General features: G+C 32.8%; 5 protein-coding genes across 11 annotated transcripts in view; 3 read left to right on the top strand and 2 right to left on the bottom strand.

Moving 5' to 3' along the window:
• LOC107023567 overlaps positions 1 to 2581 on the top strand; it is an 11812-nt gene extending 9231 nt beyond the window's left edge. For 3 of the 4 annotated variants that reach the window (XM_015224291.2, XM_015224292.2, XM_027917792.1), the window contains exons 10-13: positions 519 to 635; positions 743 to 819; positions 1531 to 1575; positions 1663 to 2581. In XM_015224291.2, the coding sequence (XP_015079777.1) occupies positions 519 to 635; positions 743 to 819; positions 1531 to 1575; positions 1663 to 2164 (741 nt within the window). In that variant the 3' untranslated portion in view covers positions 2165 to 2581. Of the gene's footprint in view, positions 1 to 518; positions 636 to 742; positions 820 to 1530; positions 1580 to 1662 lie in introns of those variants that run through there. The other variant, XM_027917793.1, reaches the window with a different exon arrangement.
• Positions 2582 to 3385: 804 nt separating this feature from the next.
• LOC107023750 (FHA domain-containing protein PS1-like) lies at positions 3386 to 7077 on the top strand. The gene is made up of 6 exons (XM_015224539.2): positions 3386 to 3847; positions 4206 to 4414; positions 4493 to 5704; positions 5783 to 5918; positions 6033 to 6415; positions 6515 to 7077. The coding sequence occupies exons 1-6, from the start codon at positions 3550 to 3552 to the stop codon at positions 6749 to 6751; spliced, it is 2475 nt and encodes an 824-aa protein (XP_015080025.1). The 5' UTR covers positions 3386 to 3549; the 3' UTR covers positions 6752 to 7077.
• Positions 7078 to 7359: 282 nt separating this feature from the next.
• On the bottom strand, positions 7360 to 9724 carry LOC107023751 (protein SENSITIVE TO PROTON RHIZOTOXICITY 1-like). Of its 4 annotated transcripts, XM_015224544.2 has the most exons (3): positions 9369 to 9573; positions 8060 to 8792; positions 7360 to 7966 (listed from the first exon to the last, which is right to left on the bottom strand). In XM_015224544.2, the coding sequence occupies exons 2-3, from the start codon at positions 8746 to 8748 to the stop codon at positions 7468 to 7470; spliced, it is 1188 nt and encodes a 395-aa protein (XP_015080030.1). In that variant the 5' UTR covers positions 8749 to 8792; positions 9369 to 9573; the 3' UTR covers positions 7360 to 7467. The 4 variants fall into 4 exon arrangements, with proteins under 4 accessions (XP_015080030.1, XP_015080028.1, XP_015080027.1 ...); XM_015224542.2 differs by lacking the exon at positions 9369 to 9573 and adding an exon at positions 9602 to 9724 and having other exon boundaries at positions 7360 to 8792; XM_015224541.2 differs by having other exon boundaries at positions 7360 to 8792; positions 9369 to 9572.
• Positions 9725 to 10919: 1195 nt separating this feature from the next.
• LOC107021849 (beta-amyrin 28-monooxygenase-like) lies at positions 10920 to 13166 on the bottom strand. The gene is made up of 3 exons (XM_015222566.2): positions 12120 to 13166; positions 11386 to 11573; positions 10920 to 11295 (listed from the first exon to the last, which is right to left on the bottom strand). Exons 1-3 carry the CDS (start codon positions 13060 to 13062, stop codon positions 10990 to 10992), a joined length of 1437 nt encoding a protein of 478 aa, XP_015078052.1. The 5' UTR covers positions 13063 to 13166; the 3' UTR covers positions 10920 to 10989.
• A 7542-nt stretch (positions 13167 to 20708) lies between these two features.
• LOC107022868 (beta-amyrin 28-monooxygenase-like) lies at positions 20709 to 22359 on the top strand. Its single transcript, XM_015223447.2, has 3 exons — positions 20709 to 21648; positions 21717 to 21904; positions 21992 to 22359. Exons 1-3 carry the CDS (start codon positions 20709 to 20711, stop codon positions 22289 to 22291), a joined length of 1428 nt encoding a protein of 475 aa, XP_015078933.1. The 3' UTR covers positions 22292 to 22359.
• The last annotated feature ends 651 nt before the right edge of the window (positions 22360 to 23010 follow it).

Below are 23010 nucleotides of genomic sequence, written 5' to 3'. Positions count from 1 at the left end.
AATATATATATATATATATATATATATATATATATATATATATAAGAACACTTTTCTATTTCGTGAGATAAGAATAAAATGTTGGTGTTTAGAAGGAATGAAGGTTTAGTTCAATAACTTTAACTAGTCGATATATTTACTTTATATGTCATAATAAACATTTATTGGTCATAGCCCTGCACCCGTATCTGAACTCGGATTCATACCCCAATCCTAAAATTTATGTGATGAAGAATCCGACCCTTAGATCCGCATTCATGTCCGAGCAGCATAGCAGTTGCTCTAGTATCCTAAGTTCGGGCGTTTCTCCATTTTAGCTCTCTTTCTTCAGACTGTAGAGGTGCCTAAGTAATGGAATCATACTTCTTACAGTCTCACAATCGTGCTGAAATTGTAACAAATTTGTTTTCTGGATTAGTTATGTTGTCAAATTGTATAATAATTATTTGTATAATTATGTTCTTTGTTGACATTTCTAATCAGAAACAAAAAGTGAGTATCATATTTTATATGATCAGGTCACGCGATCAGGTTCGGTGCCCCCAAATACAAGAGATGCTTTATACCAAGGGTTGCCACCAAGCATTAAGTCAGCTTTGCGATTCAAATTACAATCCTTCCAGCTCAAGGAAGAGGTACTCTTTATTTTGTCTTTCAAGGTTTTTTTTTGTGGGGTATTCTCAAGTTTCTGCCTTCTAGGCCATTGAATGTTAGTAATACTCCAGATACTCGTATTGTGCAGTTAACTGTGCAACAAATCAAGGCTGAAATGGAGAAAACGCTGCAGTGGCTTGTTCCCGTGGCAACCAACACAACCAAGTAAAACATCAATTTCCTAGCAATATATTCTTCAATTATAGCTTTCCAGTGATTCTTCATATGTTTCTTAGTCCAAAGAGGCTTTTCTGGTCAGCTATATTATATCAGTGGGTACTCTAAAGTAATTCTAATTTGAGTTTTCTTTTGACTGTGGTTTTCCGATAGGTGAGTGATGTGAATCCAAATCGTACTAAAATCAATGATTTTTTTAAGAAGATGATAGATTTCATTATTCATTAGGTTGTTTGCTTGGAGGTTATCTTTCTTCTCTTGTAGATTTTAAATGAGCTAAATAGAGCAATGTTAAATAAGGGCAATTGTATGAAGAGTGCTATATTGTTCCCTATAGTATATTTGGATTAGGAAAAAATAAAATCATGTAGAAGGAAAGAAAGCAAAAGAAGAGTGTCTTGTTTCTGTGTTTTGGATTTGAAGGCGAAAGAATGTAAAAAATAGTTTCTTCATATTAGATTCCTTGATGTGCTTATGTTTCAGTTCCTTGGCTAAGATCAAGTGTAGTTTCTCATCTTATCAGTATAGCATCCTTATTTTTCTCCTTAATAACTCAGGCCTTTGGCCTACTAAAAGGAGTTGCATTGGAGTTTTCTTCCCTCAACTTCTGTCCATTTTGTGTGAAAAGGTATATGTGTTATATCCTCCCCGTCTCCTTTTTTCTGATGAAGATCCACTGCCTTTACTCTTATTTTACAGGGCCCACCATGGCTTTGGATGGGTTGGAGAATGGGCAAATACAGGGTGAGCTCAATTATAAGAAACTTGTTCTTTACCGATTGAACCAATTTTATGGCAAGCATATATATTCATTTGGTCTGAAATGAACAGGAAACCTGCTGGCCAGACTGATCTACTTCGAATTGAGACACTATATCATGCTGATAAGGAGAAAACCGAAGCTTATATTCTTGAACTGGTGGTGTGGCTTCACTATCTTGTCACTCAGTCGAGAAATTCTACAAATGGCGGAATCAGATCTCCTGTAAAATCTCCATGTTGTTACCCTAATCAAAAGATGAATCAGTTAACACACAAGCCAAGTTCTCCATCTTCCACATTAACAGTTGAAGACCAAGAGATGCTTCGGGATGTAAGCAAGAGAAAACTGACACCCGGAATTAGCAAGTCCCAAGAATTCGCTACTGCAAGAACTAGGTTGAGCAAGTTCCACAGGCTGAGTAAGAGTAGTAACCATTCCCCTATACGTGAAACCAAGAAGGATCCCTTTCCCGTCAGGAGACTGTCTTCTGTTCCAGTAATCGATTTTAACATGGATCGACTCAAAGCTTTGGATGTCATTGATCGAGTGGACACAATTCGAGGTACATAATGGTACACTGATATAGCTGGGTTGGCAGAGAGGGGATCCTTTATTTGAGGCATCATTTTCTGCTGCATTTGGTTATCTTCTTTATGCTAAGCATGAGCCGATCATTTTCCTCTACTGACGTCGTATTATGTTCTAGTTTGTGATGGGGAACAACAAGATATCAGAAAAGCGTTCAAAATCTGCTATCTGCTCTGCTGCAAATTTTCCGGTAAAGTTAGGGTACTATGATGGGTGAAAGTATTCTGGCCTGGTTTGGTATTGTCTGGTCTCTGTGCTTGCAAGAGCTGGTGGATAGGTTTGATAGAGATTTGAGCTTTTTAGGAATGAATGTGACTGCTACAATTCCATCATCATATGTACATAATCTTCTATTTATTTTAACCTTAATAATCAAAAGCTTGTTCTTTATTTCTCCTATATTGGTCCTTTGTTCCTTTTGAATAGTGTGTTTTGAGAGTCCATTTCTTTGCTTACCTCACTTTACCCGTCTTTTCTTCTTGTTGTTTTCTTTTTCTCATAAATAAATCGCTTGTCTACCTCAACATCCATAGAATATCTTTGGTGTGTCTCAATTTATATAATTTATTTTCTTTTTCGGTTAGTCGTGAGATATTTTTATATTTAGTACCAACGATATAACTATAAAGTATTAATTTTATCTTTAATAAAATGATTTACATTAGTTACATAAACATCTATTATTTATTTATATAAACCACAAATTCTAAAAGTTAGTTTTTCTTTCTTAAATATCAACTAAAGTTAAACTATTGATGAATATCGCGTAAATTAGGATGAATGGAGTAATAATTATATGATTCTTTAAAATTTATGGGGTTATACATTTTGTGTGCACATACCAAGTAAAATAGGTGCGTAGACGGGTGGATCTGGAGAGTCGGTGAATATCTACAGATCAGTTGTTAAGGAGGTTCAAAAGATTTTGTGTGCACATACCAAGTAAAATAGGATCATAGATGGGTGAATATGAGAGTCGGTGAATATCTACAAAGGTTAGATCAGTTGTTAAGGAGGTTCAAAAGATTATGTGCACATACCAAGAAAAATAGGTGGGTAGACGGATGGATGTAGAGAGTCGGTGATATCTCCCATGGTTAAATCAGTTATTAAGGAGTTTCAAAATTCACGAGTTTTAAGTTTCAATTTCAAGCATTATATTTTTCGAACCCGTTACTTTGCCTTTTAATTAGAAGTCTTGAGCCCTTGTATGTAAAAAGATCAACCCTAAGAAAACAAAAACAAAAAAGAAACTCTATATAAAGCCAACGGTCACTTTTTCAAGAATTCATTTCAAAAAACACAACCCTCTTCCCCCTCTCTGTGTTCGTAACAAATCCTCTCTGTCTCTTTCTCTTCTCTCTCCCATGGCGGAAAAGCAAGAATCTTTGGGAAAACCCAATTCGCAGAGTGAAGAAGAGAAGAAGATTCCAGTGTTTACGGTGCTAAAGAATGGTGCCATCCTCAAGAACATCTTTCTTCTTGACAATCCCCCTGTCACACCTGTTGCAATCACAGCAAATCAAGAATTTGAAGAGATTTTGGTAGTTGGAAGACACCCAGATTGTAACATTGTACTGGAACACCCAAGCATTAGCAGATTTCACCTCCGAATTCACTCTAATCCCTCTTCTCATTCCCTCTCTGTTATTGATCTGTCTTCGGGTAATTCCTAATTCAAACTCAGCCTTTGTGAAGTTTTTCTTTCTGTTTCAGTATTAAGTATGTAGATTTCTTGATTTTGTACGAGGTCAGCATACCAGAAAGATAATACTCTTTTTGTACAATTTGCGTGACACTTTCCTTTTTAGTCCGTCCTAAAAAATGTTATTTTTCTACAATTAGGACGATTTTTAAAGTCAAAAAGTGAAATTTTACAAGAGCGCTTTTTCTAAGTCTTGCATATTTAGGGATTTTTATGAATGTGATTGTTCCTATGAAAATCTTTTTCTCTTGACTAGACAAGAAATCCATGAATTCACATTTCTTTTTATTGTTTCACTGTGATTTGTTGCTGCTTCAGTCCATGGGTCATGGATTTCTGGTAGCAAGATTGAACCAGGGGTTCGAGTTGAGTTGAAAGAGGGTGATAAGATGAAGCTAGGAGGTTCAAGCAGGGAATACATGCTTCACTGGATTCCAATAAGTCGCGCATATGATTTAGAGAATCCGTTTGTTGCTCCACTAGGTGAGGCAGAACCATTCGAAGAAACGGAGGAGAAAGAGCATCAGGTGAGCTGTAGTAGTTTACCTGTATGTTTTCAATGATTTTGTCCCCTTAGTGTCTAATTTATCATTTTCTTTTTCTAGGATGAGAATGGCTTTGCTCTTCAGAATGAGGGTGATGATTTGGTGAATAAGCAAGATTCATCATGTTCTTATTCGAGTTTGTTGCCATACGTTAAATGTTTGACTCCGTCGGCTCCTCCAATGCCTGAGGAGATGAAGTCCTCATTTCCCTTAGGTCATGAGGAAGTAAACAAAAATCCATCTGAGGAAATCCATGGTGAGAGTGAAATCAGTTTGCTACAGCCTACTTACGAGCCTGACAAAGAAAACAGCAGTCCGAGAGCCCTTCTTGTCTCAGGAGGGTTCCGAACAGAAAATGCAGATAGTACTCCAGTAAGATCTCAACAAAGATGTTTGAACATTTGGTCTAGACGGGGAAAATGTTCCACTGTTCAGATTCAAACTGGTCGAGATAGAGCTGTTGTTGAAAAAGTTGAAATTGATACTGAAGCTCACACACTTGATCATGAGAAGGTTGCAATGGAATCAGTTTTCAATGATCCTTTTTCTAGTGGAAACAAGGATGAAGAAGATGCCTTCACTCCAGACAAAGAGAACCATGTTCCTAGTTCTCTCTTACTTGGGTCCAATAAGAACTCGTGTCTTGCTGATGGACAAGCTACAAAACCTATGCTTTCTTGTTGTATGGATGAGAATGGTGAAGAGAATATTACTCTGGAAAAAGTGGATTTTTCCGCAAACACTCATTCACCAAGGTCAATGAAGAAGATGAGCTGTTCAGAGCAGCAAATTAAGAATCCAAAATCTTTTAGTTCTTCCCCGATGAAAGAGGCTTTTGATTCCATACTAACACAAGCTGAAGGTCTTGAATATTACACAGAGAATGTCGGATCATCTACGTTGCTCTCAAATATAATTAAGAATAGTGAACAAATTTTCACTCCAGATAAAGAGAATATGACACCTGATAGTTATTCAATGAGATCGATAAAGAAGGGAAACATGGAGGAAGTAAAGCAACGAAAACCATTTGATAAAGAAAATTTGAATGACAAAGTTCTTGAAGAGCAAATATCAGAAAGTCTTGCTTGTAGAAATAAGTCTAGAATGGAGGTAACCGTACTGAAGAACAGAACAGATAGAGTACCATTCCAACCTCTGCTTGTGAACAACTCCCCCAACAAGACCAAATCAGAATCTCCAGAACGGAAGGTCAAGTTGAATGCTAAACCAGTCAAGTGTCAAGAAATTATGGAGGCATGCCCCTTTGCTGTAAGTTCATTTGACATGCTTCGTATGTGAAAGAACTTCTTTAAGATTCCTAATCTATCTTTTAAACAATATCCACAGAACAACAATGCCAGGGAAGAGAAAAGAAGGTGGATCATGGTAGTGGATATCACCTCTTTGTTAAACAAAGAGTCTAGAAAAGCTTTGCAGCTTTTGCAAGGTCTCAAAGGGACTTGCCTGATAATTCCCAGAATTGGTAATGAACTTACTTTAGCACTCCCTCAGAAAAGTTCCTAACATCCTCAAATATTTCTGTAACTTTTCTTTCCAAAACAGCTTTATGTGATCTTTATCTATTCCTTGATATTAGTCTTAAGAGAACTGGATTGCATGAAGAGGCGTGCCAGCTTTTTCAGAAGAGCAACAGAAGTATTTGCAGCATTAGACTGGATAGATGATTGCATGGTAAATGCAAAATCATGGGTTCATGTGCAGAGTTGTTTAGAGGAAACAAGGCCAGTGGCACCAACTCCTCCTGCAACTGCACCACCGCGTTTTTTCAATGAGGAGAATGGCATCTTTCCAGTCGGCTCAGTTCTATCCTCTCCACATTGTGGTCTAGCGGAAATTGTTTCACCCACAGCAGAGGATCATATTCTTGAATATGCCCTCCTCTTCAGACTAACTAACAGAGATGGACAACTTGTTCTCCTTAGCAATGATCTTACTATGAAGATCAAGGCCATGGCAGAAGTAAGACCACAACAACATGTCAACATATCCTCCCTTCCGCATTCCACCACACCCTTGAGAAAACAAGACTGACATTTATTTTTGTTTATTGATTGGCAGGGTATAATCTGTGAGACAGCAGAAGATTTCCAAGAGAGTCTTGTGAACCCATTCTCTGAGAGGTTTCTCTGGAAAGACAGCTCTCCCAGGGGAAGCACTTGGTCGTGTGCGGATGACTTTGTTCTTGGACCTCTAAGGAAAACATCAAAGTCAGGACAAGCAGCAAAAGGCTTGAAGCTGATATTGCTTCATAATTCTCATTATAGGCAAATCTGTTCAGGCAGCACAGTTAGCTAGGTAAAGACACTCACCCTTAGGGAAGCTGCTTGCTTCATATTTCTATCATAGGAAAATATGTTCATCCAGCTGAACCATCTAACTGAGCCCAGTACCCCTTCTTATCAAAGATGTCAAAAATGAATTCAGATCTTACGACCACACCTAGACTTGTAAATGGTCATTGTTTCAGTCTTTTGAAACTTCTGGTTTTTCATTGCAATGTAATTGATTCTAGATGATTCATAGATTTTCTCAATGAAATTAGGGAATGTTGCGAAGCTTTTGACATGTATTCCAATATCTTCAAAAACAAATTCAATGTTAGTTTTAGTTCAGCACTTTGATATACAGTTATTATCATCTGATTTGCTCAGCATCTATCCAGATTCCCTTGTGAAACTAATTAAGAAGTTCTTTCTGTTAATGGAGTCTGTTTGTAACTAAAAGCAGATTAATAAAAAAATATTCTGATATGTATCAACAATTATCTAAGAAATGTCTTCCTCTCAACTTCTATAGCAGGGCTTTAGACGAATAATGCATTTATTGTTGACTTGGGATTAGAGTCTTGCCAAGTACCTAGTCGAGCCAGGTATAACATTTTTAAGCAGTCAAAAAGAGCAATGCACACTAATGAAAGACGTCATTTATTCATAAAGAACTGACATAATAAGAAAACTAGACACCATTAAACCAAAGACAAATTTACTTGAACTATTCCAGTTCCGTAGAACCTATGTTTTTCTAGCCTTCCGGGGGTAATTACATGAACCTGACAGTAGAAAAGAGAATGAGTTTTCTTGGTCCTCAAATGATGGTTGAGGGAACTCTTGCAGTTCGTTAAGCTTGCTAGTTTCAAAGTTCAAAGATGAGAAATAACTGTCAGGGTTATCTGTACTCCCTTTAACATTCATTGTATTTTGAAGTCCACTGTCATTCTGAACATTTACCTCAAAATCTATATTTCCAGCCTTTGTAGTTGCATCATTGGTTTGGCCTTGATTGGATGTCTGAGCAAAACCTTTGGTTTCATCTAGAGGAATTGCAGGTGTGTGTCCTTGGAAAAGGGAAATGTGCCCGAAAAGCTTGTCTTTCCTGGAAAAGGTTGTTCCACAAGAACAAAGCCATTTATCTTTACCACAATGTTTCTCATGTGTTCTAAGATCTGCAATAACTGAAAATTTCTTCAAATTGCACCTACTACAAGCATATCTTTTCTCACAGTGAGTTCTCCTGTAATGGTTTTTCACACATAAGATAGTCTTTAGTGGCTGAAACTTTTTGTGCTCTTTATTGCGCTTGCAACCAATACAAGGACATGAATACCTTTTAATAAGCGTCGTCCCAGAGCTGGAATCCTTCTGAGGCTTTATAAGAGCAGCTGAAGTTTTGTATTCATCCCCATGACCCCTCATGTGCATCCGCAAATTGGCATCTCTCTTAAATCCCTTCCCACAAATTGTGCAAAAGTGAGTATGAGGTGCAAGAATTTCCTCTTTCTCCAGCTGCAGAATCTCGTAGGAACCAGGAGGTAGGTTCTCTTCCTCGTGGGGTTCATCTTCATCTTTCGCCTCATGTTCATCAACAAAACATTCTCCCATTTGATCAACATGGCTGAGCTGATCTTTTGCCTTGGGCACATAACCATTACATGTCAGAGCACCAACATTAGTACCTGTTTCAGAAGGAACAGAAGCACCACCAAACTGCTCGAGTTGCTTGGTAGGTGGATTCGCTTGATGCTTCACGGTTGGAAGAAGACTCCCTGCAGTTGATATCAATTGAATAATAATAGAGCTAAGATCAGTTGTTATAAGCTGCTGTTGCTGAATTGAAAGGTCACTTCCCTGAATCCCAGCTAGACTTCTATGGTCAACAATTATACGCACCAGCTCCCGGAGTTGATGAATCTTTTGTTCAAGAAAAGACATACTTTTAAGCATAGCTCTTGGATCCCATTCTTGAAGACCAGTAAAATCATGATTTTCATTGCTTTGATTAGCCTGTTGTTCCATGCTAGATGCGTTTTAGATTTCGAAATTTGTTGCTCAATCCTAGTCTGATAAACCAGAAACGAGTGTAGTAGTTAGTTATTTGAGAAAATTAGTTATACTATCTATTCATAATCCCAAATGAGGATATTTATACACTTTAAGTCTTTCAAATTTAAAAGAAACTAAGATAGAGAGATGTGCCTAAGACGGCACGTAGGCAAACTGAGCACACTAAGAGAAGAGAGAAGAGGAGAGATGTTCGCAATTACTACCACAAGAAAGCCGTCTGCTATCGTCTAACGGAAATTCCTATCCAAGTACATTGAAACCTACATTAAATTTCCAAACACTGAATAACAGCATCCGCATCTAACATCCTACCCCCAACCCTCAGACCAACCTCCAACAGAAAAGTAAATTACATAGAAACAAAGATTTCAAAACAAAAAAAAAACATTTAATAATCCTGAAAACCCCCCACCCCCTCCTATGTACATATCTAACTCACTTAAAAATTCAATCTTTCCCCAAAATGATGCTCTGTTACAAGTTACAACACTGTTTACATAGAGAGAAATAATCATCAATTAAAGCAAACATTTCTTTTTCACCAAGATCCAAGTACTACAACAACAACATACCAAGTGTAGTCTCGCAAAGTAGTGTCCGAAGAGGATAGAGTATACACAACAACAACATAAATGGGGTCTGAAGAGGATAAAGTGTGATGTACTTCTCAATATGATAGTCGAAAACCAGACAGTAGCAATAGTAGGACAACTAATTAATGTGAGTGGACAACAAGACTAAGCCCTAATTAGTCCACCAATAGATGAAAGCCAATCAATAATAAGCAAAAGTAATGAAGACAAACCAGATTAAAGATGCTCTGAGTGGGATCACACACACAACAAGAAAAGAGGAAACTAAGCAAAAGGGTCAGTTTTACATGTATGAGGATAGCAACAACAACAACTAATGTCTATTCTGAAATGAATGAATGGATCCCACTAACTTTATTGCTAGTAAAAGCTAGCCATCACCAACTTTGGCTTTTTCTGAAGAAAAATAGTAAAATCAACTGTCAAATCAAGAATTATTGTTAGTGCCCACCACCACTACATGCAATGCATACTGCACAGTTTCTTAAATAGACGGAACGTGTTATATGAAATCATGATTTTAATTTGAATTTCTCAAGTTTGTAATTTTTTTTTCTTTATAAACTGTGAAAAATCATCAAATTTTATCAAATGAGCAACTATAATTGAGTTCGGTTTTAAAACTGAAACTTTTCTGGACATTATATATCAAAGAGATCTTTCATTTAGTAAGGTTAATCTCTTTGCACCGAACATGATTTTTTTTATAAAACTTAAAATGATGAGTATTTTTAATAAATTATTCTAAAGTTTTATATTTTTTTAAAAAAATCAAATTTCAAATAATGCCCGTATCGCACTAATTTCATATTGCACAATTTGAAATCATGATTTTGCCTACCAATAAAAAAAGAAATCATGATTTTAATTAGTGTCTTATGAGAAGATTCAAAAAGTCTTTCTTTTCATGATGTAAAATGAAACCAATCTTTATATGGTCGATTCGGAACATATTTAAATAATCAATATTGATATTATTAAGATAAAAGTAATTAATTTAAAGGTAAAAGTCTTGCTAGGAAGCACTATTAATCTAATGGTGTGAAATCGAATAATCGATTAGGTTGTGTTATTTATAAAAAAAGCAAAAAAGATGTTTATGCATCTATTAAATGATTTATGCAATGGAACACGATTGATTTGGAGAAGTTTAGACAACAATGACATACACACGATGACACGAACAACGAAACAATATGCTACAAAGCAAGTGTTGATTCCAAAAATATCATTATCTCGGATATCCATTTGAATTCATTTGGAAGCAATTCCCAATACATTTATATTTTGTAATGACGAAAAAAATTTAAACTTAAGGTCAAACAATCTCAAATGTTTGGATTATATTTGCCGCAACATGTTTTCTCGCATGGCCAACTATACGTAGCATTTTGAAAGTATTGGTTATGACTAAACAACCAGATAAAAGGACATGAGCATACACAAGAAATATCGTATACAAGGAAGTATTAGGTGAGATACGATTGATAACGTTTGAAAAGCGCCATGCAATAGGGGACAAAAATAACATTGTAGGAAGCTAATGAAAATCTCATTGACAATCACCATATATACATATTGTTGAGACACAAATGATGATTCAAGCCAAATTTCCATGGGGTTGAATCCTAACAGGGAGACCATTGAGAGGTACAGGTGATGATTTATAAATAATTTTTTCATGTTGAACCAATTTCTCTAACTTGAAATTGGTAACAATATTATACATAAAAACAAGAATTTCTAATCTTGCATATTCTTTTCCTGGACACATTCTTGGTCCTCCACCAAATGGTACAAAAGTGTATGGTTCTGGTCCACTTCCTTCAAATCTACAAGGGTCAAATTTTTCTGGCTCTGGAAAATATTTTGGATTTTTGTGTGTTGAATACACACTCCAAAATGTCTGTCCAATATAAAACATCATTAGTTAATTAGAAAACAAAATTTAACTGATCACTTTAGTGACCATCTGAAATATTATTTCGAAACGTACCTTCCATCCTTTTGGTATAGTAAATCCTCCAAATGTGAAGTCAGTAATTGCTTCTCTAAAAGCACCTTGAGCTGGTGGCATTAGCCTTATTGCTTCACATGCAACATTCCATGAATACTTCATTTTCTGGATATCATCCCAATTTAGCAACTCACCTTCACCTATTGACTTTGCAATTTCCATTTGTTCTTATTCCAAACATGCATACAAAATAAAAGGATATACAAGTCCTTAGTATGCACTATTAAAAATAAAGGTTTTCTTACACATAATACATAAAAGTGATTTTTCACTTAACGTCAGCTGACAATTTCGACCTTTAATTTTGGGTGCGCACAAGTAGGCATTTAAACTTGTATAAAATTGAACAAATAGACATATTCGTCCTATATGACACCCTACATGGCAACTTCATGTTCTACATGGCATCCTATGTGTATTATACCACGTAGGAGAAATATGTGTAATTTTTCAATTTGATACAAGTTTAAGTGCCTACTTGTGCACATTCAAAGTTGGAGGCATAGTTATCGGGTTTTTTTTCCACAACAAATTAGGGAGAAATATAAAACATGAATTTATCACTCATTTCTCACTCAATCAACCAACTAGAAAGATGCATAGTGAAAAAAAAAAGATTCTCATTGAAATAAAGATCTGATTATGTAAATAATTTATCGCGAGTGCATAAAACTAATTAAATTCATAACTAAAACCATTAAGAATAGTAATACCTTTATAAACCTCATTAAAGATATTTGGAAGCTCAGCAAGATATTTCAAGACAAAAGTGATAGCAGCACTTGTAGTATCATAGCTTGCAACAAGTAACCCTATAATATTATTGTAAATCTCTGCATCATTCATAAATTGACCATTTTCATCACTAAAACTTGTAAGTTGAGACAATAAATCATTACTATGATTATTTTTCTCATTGATCTTCCTCTCCTTAATAATCTTCATAAGCTCCTCATGCACCATTTCCCCCCCTTTTATCGCGCGATTATAAGGCGTACCGGGCAAATTAATTGGCACCGTAAACATCCCTGACGTTACAAGAACGAAAGGGTCCGATAACTTTTTAACGTGTCGAAAATCATCTATTGATAGGAACAATTTGCAAGCTAAGCTGAAAGTATATTTTTTGACTAGAGGGTAAATTTTGACTTCTTTGAAAGGGATCCATTCTTGTTTTAAGTGATCACGAGCCATGGAATCCATAAAAGGGATGTATTGTTTGAGATTTTCGAGTTTTAGGATATCACGTAGGAATTCGCGATTTAAAAGAGCAATTTTTTTGACAAAATTTCGAGATTGAGATTGAGTTGGGCACATGAGTGGTTTGGTTAGAGACGGTGGCCACCATGTGGTAAGAAGTTTGTTTTCATTCGAAAACAAAAACTTGTTACCACTAGAGCCACAAAAAATCGCAATTTTTTGGCCTAAGAGGGAGGTTTTAAAGACTTGTGAGGAGTGTTTTTCCATTCTTTTATGAATGAATTTCTCTGGGGATGATGAGTAAGCCATGTCAATGTTTTCTCCAAGAATTGGCCATCCATTTGAGCCTAGTGGAAGATTTGTGTGTTTGTTATTGGAGTAATTGCCTTTGAAAATGAAATAGAGAGAAATGTAAACAAGTGCAAATGCTAGTGAATAAAGAATAAAGGGATCCATTTTTTGAGACAGTGTCTTTACACAAATTCATTTTAAAGGACTATGGATGTGTTATGTGTTCACAATATGAAATAAAATATTTTTAATCTTTAATCTTGTAGGTCCCATTTAATTTCCACCACCCCACCCTCCTTACTTTTACTCTTTTCGAATTCGAGTTTTATATATAAAATTTTTTTTAATAATAAGTGTTTTATTCGAATTGACCCTACGCAAAAAATTTATGATCTATAAAGAACTAGTCAAGATAGTCGGGCGTGGTAAACTCTATAAAGTTATCAATTATTATCCATTATGAAAAAAAGGATAATTAATTAAAATAATTTAGAAAAATATGTGTTGGGATCTACATCTTTTATTAAAAAGTAACGCACCACAGGTAAATTATGTTTTTTTTTGTTTCCTATTTTATAGCAACTACAAAGTCCGTTTATATCTCCTGATATTTATTTTATTTTTCATATGATTTTACGACTCATTCTTTATAGAATGTCATAAAAATATCTTCTTATTTAATTGAAAAATAAAAAACTTAATACTTTATTATTTTTAAGAAGGTTATAATTTACCAACTTTCTCTTAATTTTAGGAGTTTTTCAAATTTAGCCGAAAAATGTTTGACAAGAAGTGCAACATGCTATTGGTATCAAAAATTAAAAACTTATTCAAAATATTTCTTTCGATTGAATTACTTTACGCGATATGTAAATAATATTAAACAAAGAACTACTCGAAAATAAAAACAAACTCTAAATTATTTTTAAAAATATTTGTATATAAAGACAAATTGCAACTGCGTGAGCAAAGAAATAATAAATAAAATCATAGGAGGTAATGGTGAATCAACTTTTATATTATTAGATCATGAAAATAATTAAATATTGAGTTTTAAATTATTTTTTTCAGAAACATAGTGCTTTGTAGTTTACTTTTTGTAGTGTTTGAAATTTTTTTTATTAGAATAACAAAAAAAAAGTCAAAAGTTGAATATTGAATAATTCCACGAGATGTGTCTTTTGCACGCAACTTTAGCCAAATATCACGCTCATGTTTAACAGAAAATATAAGTGAAAAACTCATAAATATTTGGTCGAAAAAGGATTACAAATATCTTTAAATCAGGTGAAATTGAATAAAAAATTATTTATGTTATTATTAGTTCTGCTCAAATATATCTCTATTTTAATATTTTGATTCAAAAATATTTTGCTCAAACATATGGCATTTTTTCAAGCCAAAGAAATAACAGAAAGGATATATTTTTTTTCACTTAACTAATATAATGAAATCTATTTTTATTTAATTTTACATAATTTATGGATAATTATTATACTTTTCTATTTTCTTATTTTAATCAAATAAAGAAAAGAGAAGAAGAAGATGCATTATAGGAAATGACGTATATGTCCTTGAGAAAATCGTTTTGGTCTAAATTATTGTTCTTATCTGAGATTCAAAAGTCATTTTTATTCTTCTATACCATGCATTTAACGGTCTTCTATATTTCCAATATTGGAGTAGCTAGTAATATTAATGCTCGTCTGATCATGAATCTAAAGTTTGGACAAAGCATGAAAAGTGAACCAATATAAAAAATATGAACATAAAAAATTATTATTTAGTATTTCATGCATGTAAAATAATAAGAAATTTTTTCTATTCTTTACTTCTATAAAAATCAGTTATAACTAATATGGAAGAATTTTGTTTTTTTTGCATTTCTCGTATATGTATAGGATTCGAATATGTGAACGAGAAATAGAGTAATTATTTTGTGCGCTGAAATTTAATTGTTGGGTCTAAAGAAATAGAATGAGAAGAAGATGATTGTGGTAGGGTTTTCGGATTTCAATAATTAAAAATTACTTCACTTTAAATAAGATTAATGGCAATGATGCAGTGGTGGTTGGTTGATGGTGTGTGGCGGATGAGATAATCACAAAAAAAGGGAAGAAGATGAACACTGTTTTAAAAATAATTTGTTGGCCTGTAAAAAGCTCTTCACGCGCTGACTTTGAGTGTATACTCATCATGTCAAATGACACAACGAGACCCTACATAAGGGGTTTAAAATGAAAATCGGTTGAAGTGTCTAAGTGAAACTGCGTGCCAACTTTGATGAATTAGGCCAAGAAATTATGGTTAATCGATAGATAGAACTAGTCAAGATAGTTGGGCGTGTTGTTCGTCGGCCTAACACTACAACAAAAATAACTTTTAACGGCAGTAAATATTGACATTTATAAAGAGTGCTAAAGTCTAAATAGTTAAGTGTTATTAGAACCAATGTTGCTAAAAACTTTAGAGACATACAAAGAGTATTACTTATCGCTAATGATCATTTTTTATGAAGCTTAATAACATCAATAAAGTTATCATCCATTAGTCAAAAGAATAATTAATTAAGATAATTTAGAAAAAATATATGTTGGGATCTACAATTTTTTTAAAGAACACAGCAAAGGTAAATAATAACGTTTTCTTTTATTCCTTTTTTATAGCAACTACAAAGTCCATTTTTGTCTCCTGATATTTATTTTATTTTTATATGATTTTATGGCTCATTCCTTATAGAATGTCATAAAAATATTTTTTTATTTAATTGAAAAATAAAAATTTAATACTTATTATGAAAGGAGTTTTTCAAATTAGCCGAAAAATATTTAACAAGAGGTGCAACATTAAACATATGCTATTGGTATCAACAATTAAAACCTTATTCAAAATATCTCTTATATTTCCTCCTATCGAATAATTTTATGTGATATGAATTGACTTTTTTAATGTCAATTAGGACGTGCAACGCATGTTTCATGGATTAGCTAGTAGGTTTATATAAAGGAAGAAATATATTCTCTTTTTTATAAAAATAGTCTTTTCTTTTTTAGAATTTTTTAACTTTTGACTTTTCACATGGCGAGTAGGATATATATTTGTTCTTAAACCTTTGCCTTTTCAATAGAACATTTTTTTAAATGAAAAAAGGTTAAAAATACCTTTAAACTATTCGAAAACGTTTTAAAATATCCCTTATTTATCTATTTGTCTAAAAATACTTCTTTTGGCTCACTTCTAGTCCCAACAATGAAAAAAATTATGGAACATGGCAACAATGTCAACATATTTATAGAACATTTTTAAAAATTACAATAAACCACTGTATGTTGGTTTTATAGCATCAAACTCTCTCCTCCTGCCAATGAAAAGAAATTCATTCAAATGTATTACTCCCTTCGTTTCCCAAAGAGCATTTTTAATAAGCTTTTTAAGAAAATAGAGAAGATTTTTGAATTTTATAGTCCTAAATTAAAGTTATGTCAAATGTACAAAATTGTTCTTTAATTTCGTGGCCTTAAACATTCCACGTGAAAAACTAAAATCAAAATATTACGGTATTACCCAAAAAAAAATCTTTCTTTTTTAAACAAACTAAAAAGGAAAGAAGATCATTATTTCTAAAACAAATGAGTATGTATCAATTGTATTCAATCAAAGACAATTGAGAGTTTGTATTTTATATTTATTGTATTCAAAAAACTATTTTTACATTTTGTGACAAATGTATTTGTATTCATATGAATACAATATGCATTTATCCTTTCTGTCAAATATATTAAGTATCAATTGTATCCAATCAAATATAAATAAAAAAGTTGTTTGAAGTTAATATTTCCCGACCTAATTTAAACTTTAAACCTAAAAAATCTAAAGAACGTGTTATATTTTTGTTCTACAAGCTCCAAAGAATTTTAGGTAATTTCTCTTTTAGAAAGAAAATAACTGAGCAGGCTGAATTGTCCATGACATACTTGATTTTAATAAGAAACGAGAAAAAAAAATTGCAATTACATTACAATTTGAGGTTTTTTTTTGTTTGAAGTTAAAATTGGGTTGTGTAAATTGATTTGGACGGGCGGATTATTTCAATAATACAAGGATTTATTTAACCCTTTTTCATATTTTTAAACCTTTTTAAATAGCTCAGAATATTTTTATATTTTTAAATTAATAAATAAACGAAGACGAGAGTTATTCTCTACTTTGTCCTTGTCTATGCCTAACAATATCTGGTATAAATATATATTTTTCAAAGATCATAATTAATGCATTCTGCTTTAATTATGAGCTACTGTCTCCATTTCAATTTGTTTATCCTCTTCAAATCGATACAATATTTAAGAAAGTAAATAAAATTAAATTTATTTTTTGATTTTAGATTAAAGATATTCAAATGTATTTAATCTTGTGGTTTGTTCAATTCAAGAATAAGTACATTGAATAGTTTTAATCTCAGACCACATTCAAAAAAAAAATTTATGCTCTTAAATTTCGTATAAATTAAAATGGGATAAACAAGTTGAAATGGAGGGAGCAATCTATCATATATTACTAAAAGCAGGAACAAAAAAGTTGAAAGTTGAATTACGGTTTTACCCCTTCTATAAATTAAATTGTTATAAAATATTTCAATATTTGATTGTATAAATTTAATTAAATGTTAATGACTTTTAGACTTCCTAAGATTAATTACTAATTAAATATCTAATTTATTTATATTTATCATCTATAATCTATATGTATATAATAATTATTTTTTAAAAAAAAAAATCTTTACCTAAATTTCTTTACTTTTCCTCTTCTTATCACTTTTTCCTTAACCCCTCTCATGAATAATATAATTGATGTGGATAAAGTATTATCCTTTATGATAAATAACGAAATTTAATAATTTAAAGGGTGCAAATCTACAAAATGGAGACACACATTGATAATGTCCTCTTGATTATTATTAAAGAATGACTCTACCTTCACAAATTTAAATTTATTGATGCTTAATTACATGATAAGAACTTTAGTTGTTCTTTCTACATGATTTGCTAACTTTAATTTTTTTTTCATATTCTTCATTTATTTATTATTATTTTCTAATTACTTATTCTACTTTTATACTCTTAATATTCATAACCTCCAAATATTTAAACTAAAACTTTAAGATATTTTTGCTATTCCTTCAATTCTATTTATATAAATTCAACTTCTTTATCTCAAGAAATCCCTACCAAGATTATTAGGCTATTATATTTATTCTATAGTAAAAGTAGATGATGAAGACTCTTGAATTTTGATAGGATATGAAAGGAGTCAATAAGAACTCAAAGAGTTATGTACTAATTTTGTACTTATATTTTCATCTATATATACATCAATCTTATAAGAATAATGTCTATATTGTATTTTTTCTTAAATATTCTGTTTCTTTTTGTCTTTTTTTCTCTTTTTAAGACTTCTTAATTTAGTTTTCTATGAATGTTTCATTGCCGTAAGTCTTTATTCTTATTTTGTAATTGTTACATTTTATTATTCATTACAATTTACATATATATTTCCATAAAATTTTAGTCATTCTAACGTATCTATAAAAATTCACATGAAACATACGTGCGAAGCACGTGCTCAGAAACTAGTAGTTAAAAAAGAATGCATTATGATTTTAAAAAAAATATTTAAACCAGATATTGTTGAGTTCAGAGCCAAAAACGCAAAAAAAATTGAGTGAAATTTTCAAAAGGACAATAAAAAATAAGGTTGAAACCAAAAAGGAAACATTAAGATAGGAGAGTGACGCCGTGAAATTTTATTGTGGAGGAAGGTGCAGTCTCTCATGCGCCTTACAAGCCGCAAGATGATATGGTAGTTGTAAGTCGCGAGTTAGCTTGCGTCTTGTAAGACGCATGGGAGCCTACGCCTTACTCAGGGGTTATGCAAAAATCGAATCGATCAACAAATCGAATCGAAAAAATATTATTGGGTTGTTGAGTTTTTTATGGGTTTATAAGAAAATGTTATTAGGTTATTGGTACGATATCGATTTTTAGTATTGGGTTATTGGATAAACATATAACCCAATAACACAATAACAATTACTACTTTACCCTTCCTAAATACGAGATATTAATAATTTAATATATTACTATATACTATAATTATATCAAATTATTAGTACTCTATCCATTTCACACTAGGCCGCTATACTAGTTTTTACTGTTTATTCAAAACCTAAAGACTAAAGTAAAGGTTTGTAATTGTAGCTATTTGATTTTTAGTTTTAGTCTTGTTGGATTATTTGATTTTAGTTTTAGTTTGTAATTGTGGGTTGTAACTTTTGCAAGTTTGTAACGATATGTGACTTGATTAACATAAGAAATTTCATACCGTGTTTTGGCGGTGACATGTAATTATAGCACTCGTACTATATTTTCTCTTATTGATGCAATTTCTCATTATTTTTCTTGTTTCACTATATCAAATCATTTAGAGAAGTGAGAAGTCATATAATACTTTAAGAACGTTTTCTTATTGGGTAAATCGAAAATTAAAAACTAAATTGATAACGATCAAAAATCGATAAATCGAATCGTATTTATTTGTTATTGAATTAATATATTTAATTAAAAAACCAAAAATCAATATTATATAAAACCAAACCCAACTGACCGAGCACACCCCTAGCCTTACTCTTTACCCATAAAAAAAGAAAAAAAAAGACTTTAGTCACTCTAGAAAAAATGTGTAGTCACTGGAAAAAAAAACCGTTTAGTCTTTAGTTGTGTTCGTGGTGGCAAAATTTAATCCGTCAAAATATGTCACACAAATTGAAACATCTCACAAGAACTACTTCGAAGAGTGATAGAATCATTCAAAGCAAACTAAGTAGTCAAACAAATGAGAGGTTGGGGAATTTCATCCTCACCTAGTATATTTTGACTCTAAAAAAGAAAACCATGACAATTAAAGCTGAACGGAGGAAGTTCTTTCATATGTTAATTTTGTAAATATATATACACATGATCGTATAAATTTAATTTTTGATATACGTATCAATTCATCAAATTACGATTACGTATTCCCCATTTATACAATTGATACCTCAATACTATTATAAAGTAAATTCATACATTATAACATTACTTTCTATTTCTTAATTATTTCTACTCTCTAAACTTAAAATTGTTGATAATAGTAGTTATATTACTTATGAATAAGCTTCAACGTCTGTCAATTAAATAATTTTCACACCACAAAAGATTAAATGTTTTTTTTCGGTGACTAAACGTTTTTTTCTACAATGACTAAGCTTTTTTTTATGGTAAGGAGAAAGGCATTGGCTCCCATGCACCTCATAAGGCGCAAGCAGACTTGCGACTTACAAGTATTATGTCGCCTTGCGCCTTGTAAGGTGCATTGGAGACAACATCTTCTTCCATAAAATTTCACGATGTCACCCTCCCGTCTAAATATTGACCTTTGATTTCAATCTTATTTTTTATTGCCCTTTTTAAAATATCACTGTTGTTTAGGCATAGACAAGGACAAAGTAGAGAATAAATCTTGTCTTTTTTTATTTATTAATTTAAAAGCGCAACAACAAATGCCAAAATTCCATTCAATTATTTCAAGATTTATTATTCTTTCAATTCTCATATTGGCATATATCCTTCAAGTTGTCCTATTTGTTGTCATATTGACCAATTAAGATTAAGCCCTTCACTTCATACTTCATCTATATATGTTCACTTCTTCATTCATTTTTTCAATACATAGGCAAAAAAACACTTTAAATTTTGTTAATCTAAAAAAATAATAATATGGAAGTAGTTATGGTTCCTTACCTATTAGCTCTACTATTCCTCCCTCTCTCTTTAATGTTCATCCTCCGTAAACGCGATTCGAGTAGTAAAACCCTTCCACCAGGAACTTCTGGATGGCCATTGTTAGGAGAAAACATGGAGTTTGCTGTTTTAGGCCCTCAGAAATTCATCAAAGATAGGATGGAGAAGTACTCGGCCGAAGTGTTTCAAACATCAATAATGGGAGAGAAAATGGCATTCTTTTGTGGTGCACAAGGGAACAAGTTCTTGTTCTCAAGTGAGAACAAACTTCTCACCTCATGGTGGCCACAATCGATGAAAAAGGCGTTGCTTTTCCCTGAATTCGTAGAGAGTTCATTGAAAGAAGTATCGGCTTTAAAACGTAGTTTTCTTCATGACATTCTTAAGCCTGAGGCTCTAAAACAATACATTCCACTTATGGATGCAATGGCTCGCGAACATTTAGATCAAAATTGGGATTCTAATAGAGTAGTCAAAGTTTTCCCTTTATCGAAGAAGTACACATTTGATTTAGCATGTCGATTGTTCATGAGTCTCGTTGATCCTGAAGAAATTAAGAGATTGGCTGATCCTTTTACTCTTGTTACTAATGGGATGTTCTCAATGCCTATTGATTTGCCCGGAACAGCTTATAATCGCGCTATCAAAGGGGGGGAAATGGTGAGGGATGAACTTATGAGGATCATAACACAGAGGAGAAAGGAATTAACAGAGAATCAAGAGACATCAGGCAGAGACTTGTTGTCCAAAATGCTACTTGTTACTGATGAAGACGGACAATTCATGAGTGAAATGGAGATTTCCAACAACATAATAGGAATGTTAGTCGCGAGCTTTGAGACTACTAGTAGTGCAGTCACGAGTGTACTAAAGTACCTCGCTGAACTTCCCCACGTTTATGATGAAGTTTACAGAGGTAATCATCATGCTTATAATTCAAATGGTAATATGTATATTTATAATGATTAAAATCCAAAATGACAGAGCAAGTGGCAATTGCAAAGTCAAAAGGAGCAGAGGATTTGTTAACGTGGGAGGACATTGAGAAGATGAAGTATTCATGGAACGCAGCTCGCGAATCACTGAGACTAACGCCACCAGCTCAAGGATCATTCAGGGAAACAGTCACTGATTTTACATATGCTGGTTTCACAATTCCAAAAGGGTGGAAGGTACAAAATTTTCATCACATTAACATATACGCGCTTCATTTATGCGCCTCATTTTACAAAATTAACATGTGATTGTATTGTCTACAGACGTTTTGGTCAGTTCACTCGACACATAAGAATCCAAAGTACTTTTCTGATCCAGAAAAGTTCGATCCTTCAAGATTCGAAGGAAGTGGTCCTGCACCTTTTACATTTGTACCATTCGGAGGAGGACCGCGTATGTGCCCTGGAAAAGAGTATGCTAGATTGGAAGTACTAGTGTTTATGCACAATGTAGTGAAAAGGTTTAAGCTTGAAAAGGACATTCCTGATGAGAAGATTGTGTTCCATGCTTCTCCTGTTCCAGTTTATGGCCTACCTGTTCGCCTTCTGCCTCATGGAAATTAACTTGATCATCATACTGTTGTGTGTTTTCATTTGGTTTGGTAAATCATCATCTCTAATATAGACCTGAAAAATAATTGTAATGTAGTATGTCAATAACTTGTATTATCAATTTATGGAAATGCAGTATATGTTATACTCTACAATTAGTTTGTGTTACTAGTATTTAGTGGTGAAAGTATATCTCTGATTTTCATAGTGACAGGTAAATAATAAGGGAAAGTTAGCATAAATCCCACTAGTTTAGGAGTTAATTACTTAGATTTCACAATTTTAGTTTGTAATATTATGTATCTTACGAGATTTTGGTGTGTCCAGATATGTTCAAATACGTCCAAAAACATGTATCTCGGAGTACATGAGGTCAAAATTAGGTGTAATTTGCTCTAGATACGTTGTATTCAAATGGATTCGCATGTATACATTTATCAAATCTCGCTCTCTCTCTCCCATCTCGCTCGCCACACTTCTATGTATTTGGTATTCTAGATACATGTAGATCAAACCAAATATATGTATTTATGTGTATCTAGTGTGATTTGCATATATTTGAAATACATAACAAATACTGCTCGCCTTCCTCCCTATTTTATCTTGTAGCAAAAATACATGTATGTAAATGTATCTTCCTCAATACATAGTATGAAACTATTAAATAGCGACAAGATACATAATATTTTTAAGGTATAAATAAATAATGCTGTAGTATATATGATGGTGAA

Source organism: Solanum pennellii, chromosome 6 (assembly GCF_001406875.1).
Source record: "Solanum pennellii chromosome 6, SPENNV200".
NCBI classification, from domain to species: domain Eukaryota; kingdom Viridiplantae; phylum Streptophyta; class Magnoliopsida; order Solanales; family Solanaceae; genus Solanum; species Solanum pennellii.
Note: the sequence above shows the minus strand (reverse complement) of the source record. Positions and strands in the feature narration are given on the sequence as shown.

Coding starts and splice junctions, on each gene's coding strand:
- LOC107023750 (XM_015224539.2), top strand. CDS start 3,550: ATGGCGGAAAAGCAAGAATCTTTGGGAAAACCCAATTCGCAGAGTGAA. Junction 5,919..6,032: donor CCTGATAATTCCCAGAATTG/GTAATGAACTTA, acceptor CCTTGATATTAG/TCTTAAGAGAACTGGATTGC. Junction 6,416..6,514: donor AGATCAAGGCCATGGCAGAA/GTAAGACCACAA, acceptor ATTGATTGGCAG/GGTATAATCTGTGAGACAGC.
- LOC107023751 (XM_015224542.2), bottom strand. CDS start 8,748: ATGGAACAACAGGCTAATCAAAGCAATGAAAATCATGATTTTACTGGT.
- LOC107021849 (XM_015222566.2), bottom strand. CDS start 13,062: ATGGATCCCTTTATTCTTTATTCACTAGCATTTGCACTTGTTTACATT. Junction 11,574..12,119: donor CTTTAATGAGGTTTATAAAG/GTATTACTATTC, acceptor GTTTGGAATAAG/AACAAATGGAAATTGCAAAG. Junction 11,296..11,385: donor CTATACCAAAAGGATGGAAG/GTACGTTTCGAA, acceptor TATATTGGACAG/ACATTTTGGAGTGTGTATTC.
- LOC107022868 (XM_015223447.2), top strand. CDS start 20,709: ATGGAAGTAGTTATGGTTCCTTACCTATTAGCTCTACTATTCCTCCCT. Junction 21,649..21,716: donor TTATGATGAAGTTTACAGAG/GTAATCATCATG, acceptor CCAAAATGACAG/AGCAAGTGGCAATTGCAAAG. Junction 21,905..21,991: donor CAATTCCAAAAGGGTGGAAG/GTACAAAATTTT, acceptor TATTGTCTACAG/ACGTTTTGGTCAGTTCACTC.